This window comes from Alexandromys fortis, unplaced genomic scaffold (genome assembly GCF_014885135.2).
Source record: "Alexandromys fortis isolate MF-2015 unplaced genomic scaffold, M_Fortis_MF-2015_v1.1 scaffold_67, whole genome shotgun sequence".
NCBI lineage: Eukaryota > Metazoa > Chordata > Mammalia > Rodentia > Cricetidae > Alexandromys > Alexandromys fortis.
In genome coordinates, this window is record NW_026067945.1 from 3,411,020 (window position 1) to 3,420,373 (window position 9,354).

Below are 9,354 nucleotides of genomic sequence, written 5' to 3' on the forward strand. Positions count from 1 at the left end.
TGCCACTATGGAGCTTCCATGAGTCTGGGTTGAAGACATTGCAGTGTAGATGCCCGTTGGTTTCTAGAGTGGAACTGAGCTGTCCCTGGGACCTAATGAGGGGGTAGACATTGTTTATTTCTTGCCCACGGAATGAGGTCTTGAAACACTGACATCACTGAGATAGATGGGGTAGGATGCTGTGGGTTTTGCGTATTGCCATCCTCAGATTATCAGCCAGTCCTTCATAAACATCTCCTTCGGATAAGGGCTCTGTGCTGGCTGCTCCAGCCTGTGACCTTGTGGCCTGTACAAGCATGCTGCTCTCAGTGTTGCCCAGGACCCCCCCCCCCCCCCCCCCCCCCCCCCCCCCCCCCCCCCCCCCCCGCCAGCTCCCGGGCTGACTCTCCACACCAGCCAGGACCCTGATGCTCTCCAGCCATTTGTTTCAGGACCCTATCACTGACACGCTGGTGACTAGAAGAAATTCTCCATTCCACCCAGACATCAAGAACCTCTGTTCCCAGACCTCCTATATCCCATCTGCCTAAAGCTGCCTCCCCGGCTCATGGTTCCAGACTTGGATGGCCTCTGGCCTGCGACCGAACGCTACATCAGGCTGCAGGCATTTGAGGCCCAGCATCCCTCTTCCTTTCTAGATCTCTGCTCACTCACCTCCACTTTTTCTCCCTCCACACACTTTTTTTTATTGATTTTATTGAGCTCTACATTTTTCTCTGCTCCCCTCTCTGCTGCCTCTTCTGTCTCCTTCAACCCTCTCCCATGGTCCCCATGCTCCCAATTTATTCAGGAGCTCTTGTCTTTTTCTACTTCCCATGTAGATTAGATCCATGTATGTCTCTCTTAGGCCGTTCTTCAGTCTAGAGGCATTTAGGGTGTTTCCAGGTTCTGGCTATGCCAAGCAATGCTGCTATGAACATAGTTGAACACATGTCTTTGTGGCACAATTGAGCATCCTTTGGCTATATACCCAAAAGTGGTATTGCTGGGTCTTGAGGAAGGTTGTTCCCTAATTTCCCGAGAAATCGCCACACTGACATCCAAAGGGGCTGTACCAGCTTGCACTCCCACCAGCAATGCAGGAGTGTTCCCTTTTCCCCACATCCTCTCCAGCATAAGTTGTCATCAATGTTTTTGATCTTGGCCATTCTTACAGGTGTAAGATGGAATCTCAGAGTTGTTTTGATTTGAATTTCTCTGATGACTAAGGATGTTGAGCGTTTCCTTAAGTGTCTTTCAGCCATTTCAGATTCCTCTGTTGAGAATTCTCTGTTTAGGTCTCTACTCCACTTTTTTATTGGATTATTTGTTCTTTTGATGAGCAATTTCTTGAGTTCTTTGTATATTTTGGTGATCAGTCCTCTGTCTGGTGTTCCCCACACATTGCTGAAAACATGCTTGCCCACTCGGAGTGGCTTCCTGGTCCCTTTCTGCTGGTCTGTTTCTTAGCCCCACATACAGACCTGCAGGGCTCAGCTCAATGTCCACACTCTTTGAAAGCCTCTCCCTCCCTTCTCTAAAGCACGTTTACCAGCACTCGTCGCCTGGCAGCAAACCATTTCCAGCATTTCCTCCAAATATTTCAGTTTATCATTTGACTCACTGTGCCCCTCACCTCAAAGTTCTTCTACATCCCATCCCGGAAAATGTCTGTCCAAATGTTCCTAGGCTTCCAGACCCTGGCCAGTTTCAGTTTCATTTTCCTCTAACTCCTTTGTATACACACACAGACACACAAACACACACACACACACACCCCACAAACCTGGCACTGGAGTGTATTCTAGGACATCTTTTTTACTGTGAAAAAGGTTATCTGGATTCATGCCAACTTAACTACAGTTTGTATTCCTTAACATGGAAGCCACCCTGAGCATGGCACCCTGCATGCCAAGTGTCTAAGGGCACAGGACTTCCCTCACACGACACAGCCCATGGGTGAGGCTCTGGCACATGCATGACCTGCATGCAGCCCTCCAGGTCACGCCCTCAAATGACTGTCATTGTCACCAGTGCCACCCCATCTGTCCTCATGCCTGTCATTCATTCTGCCCAGACCATCCTTCTCAGCCTGCACAGTGGTTTCCTGACTTCCCTTTTGTAGAACCAAGAACTGCACCTTCAGAATTCCCACAGGCCCTTGGTTCCTCTTGCTGTAACCTTTGCAACCATACACTGTCCACAGTATCCCAGTATCCAGCTCCACAAAGGGAAAGTCCTGAAGTTCAAATCTCGTGCTCCGACTTATCAACAGCGTGAGCTAGGGCGTTTTCACCTCACATTCTATCCACGCTGTGTCTCCGCCAGGTGGATTCCCGGGACTCTGTGACCTCACACAGATCCACTCTGGCCCCACGGAAATAGCCACATCTGCTGCAAAAGCACCCCACTTTCCCTCCGGCATGCAGCATTCCACTGTGGTCTCTCCTCCAGGCTGCTGCTGAGACAGGCTTAAGCCTGACAGTGATACCAACTGCTTCCAAGCAGCAGTGCGCACGCACACATGCACACACGCACATGAGCATACCCCCCCCCCCCATACACAATTGCCTTGGCTCTCATCAGAGGGCCACTTGGATCTAGCAGCTTGGGGCTGGGCTTGAGATTCCACATTTCCAATGAGCTGGCGATGCTCCATACTGTAGCAGCTGCTGGGTGCACACCCCAGAGGTCCTGGGCCAGAGACTTTCCATGCTGGTGGTACCTGCCAATCACCTAGAGGGAGGCTAAGACCTCCACAACTGGTCCCACCGTGCACCAACCCAATCGGAATCGTAGGGGCTGAAGTTGACCTGTAAGCCCCGCTTGCCCTGGAATGCTGAGGGTTGTTGTGGTTCACGCACAATAACAAGTCACGTGTTTTCACTTTAGTAAACAAGCTTGGTTGCCCCAAGTGCACATGATGTGCTTGGTCAGATGCAGGCAGGAGGTACTTAGGCAGGAAGTATGTAGGTAGGCAGGAGGCACATCAGAATGTATGCTTGCCCCAGTTGGATGACGGCAGAAAGTACCACAGCCTTGTGGGTTCTGCCTTTTTGAGCACCCGACTAACCTAATTCAACACCATTTTCTGGGACTCCCGGGTATCGACCTAGCCAGTGTCCATCTTCCTGGCCAATATTTAATAAAGCTTGCTTCAGTTGGATAATCATGGCGTTGGTTTCACTCCTTGAAGTTTTCAGGTTCAATAGAATCCCTGGGGTAAGGGCCCAGGGGGCGACACCTTTCCAGGAACTCAGGAGATTTTCTGTTTTGCATCTAAACAATCCTCCCTCTCACAGCTTGGCTGCTGGGAAAATCTGGTGGTGACGAGCAAGGAAGCAAAAACACTCCCAGGCCACACTGCTATGGTCAGCCCTGAGGCAGAAGTGAGCACAACCCCTGTTTGCCCGCCTGCCTTGTCCCTTCTCTGCTACCCACAGCCCAAGCAGGGTCCTACAGCCACTGCCAACAGTCACCTTCACTGTAGAAGGCCAAGACCATGCTGGCTGCCTTCCGTGCCTGAGGCCTCATTTTTACAGAGGTGCCGCTCAGGCCTGGCCATGGAGGGGAGGTCAAGGAGAGTTGATGAGAACCTCCAGCCTTGGACTCTTCTAAGTTTGGGTGGTTTTCCATCCTATCTTACATTTAATATATATTATATGTTATATATATAATAAATGAGCCAGCATTGAGGAGCTGTAAACATGCAGCCTGATTTTATGGCTACTTAACATTTCTCCTTCACCGTGAAGGTTCCAGGAAGAGCGAATTGTCTGTGTTGGAAAGCATTCAAGGCCCTGGAGAGCTAGCCTTGGGCAGCAGATAAACTGTAGCGAAATGTGCCCACAGCTTTAAAGAGGTGCAATCCCTTCCCTTTCCTGTGACCTCTTCAGTCAGAGGAACCGCGGGACATTGACAGTCAATGAACCACTGGGAGCCCTGACCAGCACAGGGAAAGCCTGGGGTAAATCGTAGGAGGCCCAGCCGGGGGCAGGTCTTGCCTCTGTGTCAGCCGCTGTCACCCTTCTGCCCTGCGAGACCGAATATTCCACCCATTGCTTCCAGAAAGCAGAAGAGTCGGTTTTCAAAATTGGCAGGTCAGTTTGTAAAGATCACAGGGCACAACAAAAGGGCCTAGGTCACCAGTCGGCAAGGGCGCTATAAGGCTCAGGAATTACCACACCTGTTCTCACACACAGCTGACTGAGAAAGAACTCGCTTCAATACACTCCTTGCTGATAAAGAAAACAAAACCCAGGCTTTTGACTTACATAAAGACATGAGCTGTATTGACAGTCTGTGTGTCTTCAGTATCTGTGGGTGTCTACTAGACTAAACCCAAGTGCAGGAGGTGGGAGCTACAGCCACACTAACCACCAAAGCCAGCCTGGGCAGGGCGAGGCAGCCTAGGCTTCTGATTTCCCCTGGGCAAACTTGGACAGCAGGAAGGGGTCCAGTGAACCCACCATTTGCTCCCTGAAAGGGCTGGCAGGTTTTAAGTGCCTACGAGATGGCCATGTTCACCCGTAATGAGGTTAGAAGCATGGCAGCCACAGACAGAAGCAATCAACTGCATCCCTGCAGATGGTCAGACCGCTGACTGAAGCAGAAACGGCTCCTAATCAATGTGCTTAGAAACATGAAACCGGGAATGCTGTGAGCGCCGTAGCCAAAAGACAGGCTCTGGGCACTTAGACCAGCCGCCTGCCCGTGCACGCTTGCTTTCTGGCGGCCAAGGTCCAGAGGCATGGCAAGTGAGGATGAAAGGGGCTCAAAACCCCAGAGAAGCAACATACGAAACCGGTTTCCTTCTGTGAACTAATACAAAAAGGAAATGGGAAAGCCTGACCATCTCCATAGGGAAGAGCCCCCTCCACTCCTGACAGCAGGTGATAGCTAAGAAGGACACAGGAGTCAGATTTGGGGGCTGCCTGGCATGTGCCATAGAACAGTGCCTAGTTTGGGCTCCCTCCCACAAGGGCCAGCCCCAGTCCACACACCTCACCAGAGACAGGCCCCACCCAACTCTGGAACACTTCTTTCCCCTGGTTAGGGAAGGAAACAAAACCAGAGATCTGGCTCAGGAGCCTGAGGCCGGGAGTTCGTCAGCCCAGAGCTCTCACATGGTGGAAGGAGCCCACAGGGCGGGCCTCATCCTGACTCGGTTGCTTTCTGTTGTATGAGTAATACATTCCTTCTTTGACTCTCACTGGTCTGAGAAGGATGTTGATCACTCACACTTGGAAAACGGTCCTCTTTAACGCTCTCTTTCTCGCCCGCCTGTTTACAGTATCCCTTAGCAGCAGAACTCTGAACACTTGTGAAGCATGTGCGAATACCCAACCAGCTTAACTTTGCAATTGTTAATTCCATGAGATTTCTAAGAATGCGTGGGGAGGACCTAGGGGAGGAATGACAGGAAGGTGCCCTGCCTCGCTCTCTAAGCTCCGGATCCAGGTACCCTTTGCAGTGTGGGAAGCAAGGTATAGCCCCAGGACCAAACCTCAAATTCAGCTGAGACTCTCCAAGAGCAGTCACATCTTCAAAGGAAGACTTTGCCTCTTAGCAACCTTCGAGGGCCCAAGATTCCCAATAGCCTACTTCTTCTCCATTAATGGAAATTAGGACCAAGCAAAAACTAGTCTTCCACTCAGGAAACACATCATGGGCAGCCCAAGACTCTGGGGTGAACTAAAAGCGGACACCAGACAGACGGTATTGTTTTTCAATGGGCATAAAGCAACCCAACTTGCTTGATATTCTGATAGCATAAATCAGACATGGCAGAGGCACTGCAGGGAATAACGAGCTGGGGCTGGCTCTTACTTGCTCTGTCCCTAGTCAGCGTTCCCTGCTTAGCCACTCCAGGCTTAACTCTGTCCTCTGCTAGGGGTGACACCCACCGTTGCAATATTTCACTGACAACTGTGCACTCTTTGCTGGCCAGGGCAGGGTCCAAAGTCCCGTCTACATGTAACAGATTTGTGATTGTAATTCTGGGGATGAAGTGGCTATTATAATGACCCCTTTTACATGGTTTGGTGGGAAAGGCACAGGTCCACAACCAGAGCTGGCTGGTTCTGTCCCTACCCCCAACAGCCCCAAGCCGCAAACATCTCTGTCACACCTGTGAGAGCGATGCATGACAACCACTTAGAGAGGGATGGGGAGCAGAGGATGCTGAGCACCATGCCTGCCCAGCACAGCAGATCCATGATGCACCATCCTTAATAACGACAACCCCGGTCTCGGTTGCTAACTTCTGACTCTCTCTATGCCAGTCCTCACCGTATAGGAAAGCTGCCAGAAGGGAGGGCACCACCTCAACCAATCATTAGCGTCCACCTGAGGGAGGGGTCCAACCAGGAAAGAGAGCCAATGGGCGAAGGACTACCTACCTGCCTTCTATGCCCTACTCAGCACACACACCCTCTAAATACATCGTGACCTTTATGGGTTGATTGTATTAAAGTTGATGTTTTAGTAAAGAAAAGCTATTCTGGAGTATCAGGCTACTCTCAGAGCACAGATGCTGTTTTTCCAAGACCAAACCCAAGACACCCAGAAGGTTAGTCCCCTAAGATTTTGAAGCAGCAGTGCAGACCCCTGGCACCCAAACTTTGACCCTTCACTCTGTACCTCTAACTTCTCTGAGCTCAGCTTGCTCTTCTGTAAGTTGACCACCTAACTCCCAAGATCAAAGTAGACATGGGCCACGTTATTAAACTATGTCCAGGATACAGAAACACAGTGGACCTGGAGCGAGCCCATCTCCCTCTTTCTCCTCCCTTCCCTTTGATTCTGTGATCCTCACTTAGCCATGCCAATGGACTGTTCTCTCCTCGTCACACAGCCACAGGGATTCCTCAAAGGCCACAGGGACCTCCTATCACTGGCTTCGTGGAGACAGACTCAGCATAGTCTCACCTGTAGGTGGCCACCTCCAAGCTGAGGCCAGTCTTCACCTGCACAAGCTCCTGGTACTCCCGCAGCCGGTCGGCCATGGCCAAGGTAAGGGCTTCTTTCTCGTCCTCCAGGCTGTCAATCACTCTCTGAAGAGAACAAAGAGCGTTTAGATCCACATCCCAGAGCTTCCTAGAGCAAACTAAGGGAACCATACCGACAGTGCGGGGCATATGTGTCCTGTGTGCGGACAGTTTCTCAGAATGAATCTCTTGTAGGTGGAAGGTTCTTTCTTTATTGCATATGGAGGATTTTGATAGGATAGGTGCTTCTTCTGTGTTTGGACTTCCTGACAAAATGAAGGCTTAGTTTATTAAAACCACTTCTTCTGTAGTCATCAGGTAACCCAACCAGACAAGTCAGGTGCTACTTAAATATTAGCCCCGACCAGAAATCTTTTTATAATACTTAAAACGGAAGTCACTCTCATGTGAACTAAAATGTCTCCCAAAGCCATGACTGTCCCAATAACAGCAGATAAATGGATAGAAATATCCTTATTTTACCTAGAAATGATATGTTTTTAAAACAATCTGAGAATTACATCCCGAGCATAAATGAACAGACTCACGCATACATAATTCTTCCTTTTGGAATGGAGTTAACAAGCCCCTCCACCTGGTTAATTTCCTCCACTGGATCTGTTTTTTTCCCAAGCTGGGAGACACTGCTGTCCCTGCCATCAGACCCCTGGCCTGAAATCATCAAGGACCAGGCACATAGTACACACCAGGTAAACAGAATTTAAGATTAAACAATCAAGACCTTATTACCCTCTTCAAAAAGTCCATTCCAAGCCAATACCGTCTGCTAATTAATGTACACTTTACATTTCTGTGTTTCCTTCTTCTCTGCCGACCGTCACTCTGAGAAACAATTAACCAAGCAAGTATTGAAACACTGAGGCAAGTGTTCTCGTAGCTTCTGTAATGGGAAGTAGCATTACGTGTAAATGTAATTAACCAAACCCGGGCACATACATGAGCACAACCTTTGTAGAATTTAAAACTTTGAGTGTTGGGAAAGGGGATTTGTTTTCGGTGCTGCCGGAGATCCCCACCAAAAGGTCAGCAGTGGGTATGTCCTCTGCAGAGACAAGGAAGGAGTCTGACTGAGTTCTCACTCTACAGTCCTCTTCTGTATTGTTTTATTCGGAACAGGGTCTTTCTATGTCACCCTGGTTATCCTAGAGCTTGCTACATAGACAATGCTGACCTCAAATTCACAGAGATTCTCCTGCCTCTGCCTCCCAAGCGCTGGGATTAAAGTTTGTTCGCCGTGTCCATTAATGGATTAATCATTTTCATGTAGATAGATCTGCTTTTTATAGCACTTCCGTTTGCAAGCCAATGATTGCTAAGTTCTCTGTATACAAATGGTGCCAAACAGTGCCAACAGCAGCTGCCTTTGCAGCCCCAGGGAAAGTGTCTGCGAGATTGTGTGTGTGTGTGTGCATAAGAGAGAGACGGGGAGAGAGAGAGAGAGAGAGAGAGAGAGAGAGAGAGAGAGAGAGAGAACGAGAGCGCGCAGGTGCTCATCATGGACATGCCGGGAAATGAACTCGGGCGCAGTGTGTGTTCTGCAAGAGCAGCCAGCACACACACTTAACCTCTGAGCCATCTTCCATCCTCAGCTGAGAAGGTTTTTAAAGCAAGATTCACTTAGCTTTAAAAGCAAAGGGATACATTATCAAAACACTAATGTGGAGCTAGAGAGATGCTCAGTGGTAAAGAGCACGTGGTCCTTTCAGAGGACCTGGGTTCCATTCCCAGTACCTACTCAGTGGCCCAAGACATCTGTAATTCTAGTTCCAGGGGATCCAGTGCTCCTTTCTGACTTCTGAGAGCACCAGGCATGCATGTGGTACACAAACCCATAAAATAAAACAATCTAAAAAAATTTTAAAAAAGAACCATTCACAACTCAGGGCATTATAAATCAGTATATATAAAATTACAGATCCCAAAGCTACCATTATAAGCACATAGCGCAGTTAATCAAAGCAGGCCATCTGCCAGTCTTAAGGGACAGAGACGTCAGACTTGGCCATAATATGCATTCCCTCTATAGCTAAGTCTCCATGTTAGAAACCTACGAGGGAATACAAATTCATATACAAGGTTGAGATCTAAAATGCACCCCCCCAGTGAGTGTGAGCATGCACGTGTATGTGTGTATGTGTACGCTTGTGTGTGTACATGTTGCACTTTTTTTAAGCGATAGTCTCACTACAGCCTAGGGCAGCCTGTAACTCACAAACCTCTACTTCCAGAGAGCTGGCATTACAGATATGTGCTGCTATGCCTGGCTTGATATCTTTTCTAATACAAGAAATTTGACCCAAGTGTTAGAATTTGGGGATTTATTAATTATCCTTTGCAATAAAATTTAAGTGCTGCTAGATCATAT

General features: G+C 49.0%; 1 protein-coding gene across 2 annotated transcripts in view; it reads right to left on the bottom strand.

The window, feature by feature from the left end:
- Positions 1-9,354, bottom strand: part of Synm (synemin) — a 34,228-nt gene that overhangs the window by 19,446 nt on the left and 5,428 nt on the right. For both annotated transcript variants that reach the window (XM_050149160.1, XM_050149161.1), the window contains exon 2: positions 6,910-7,034. In XM_050149160.1, the coding sequence (XP_050005117.1) occupies positions 6,910-7,034 (125 nt within the window). The remainder of the gene's footprint in view (positions 1-6,909; positions 7,035-9,354) is intronic.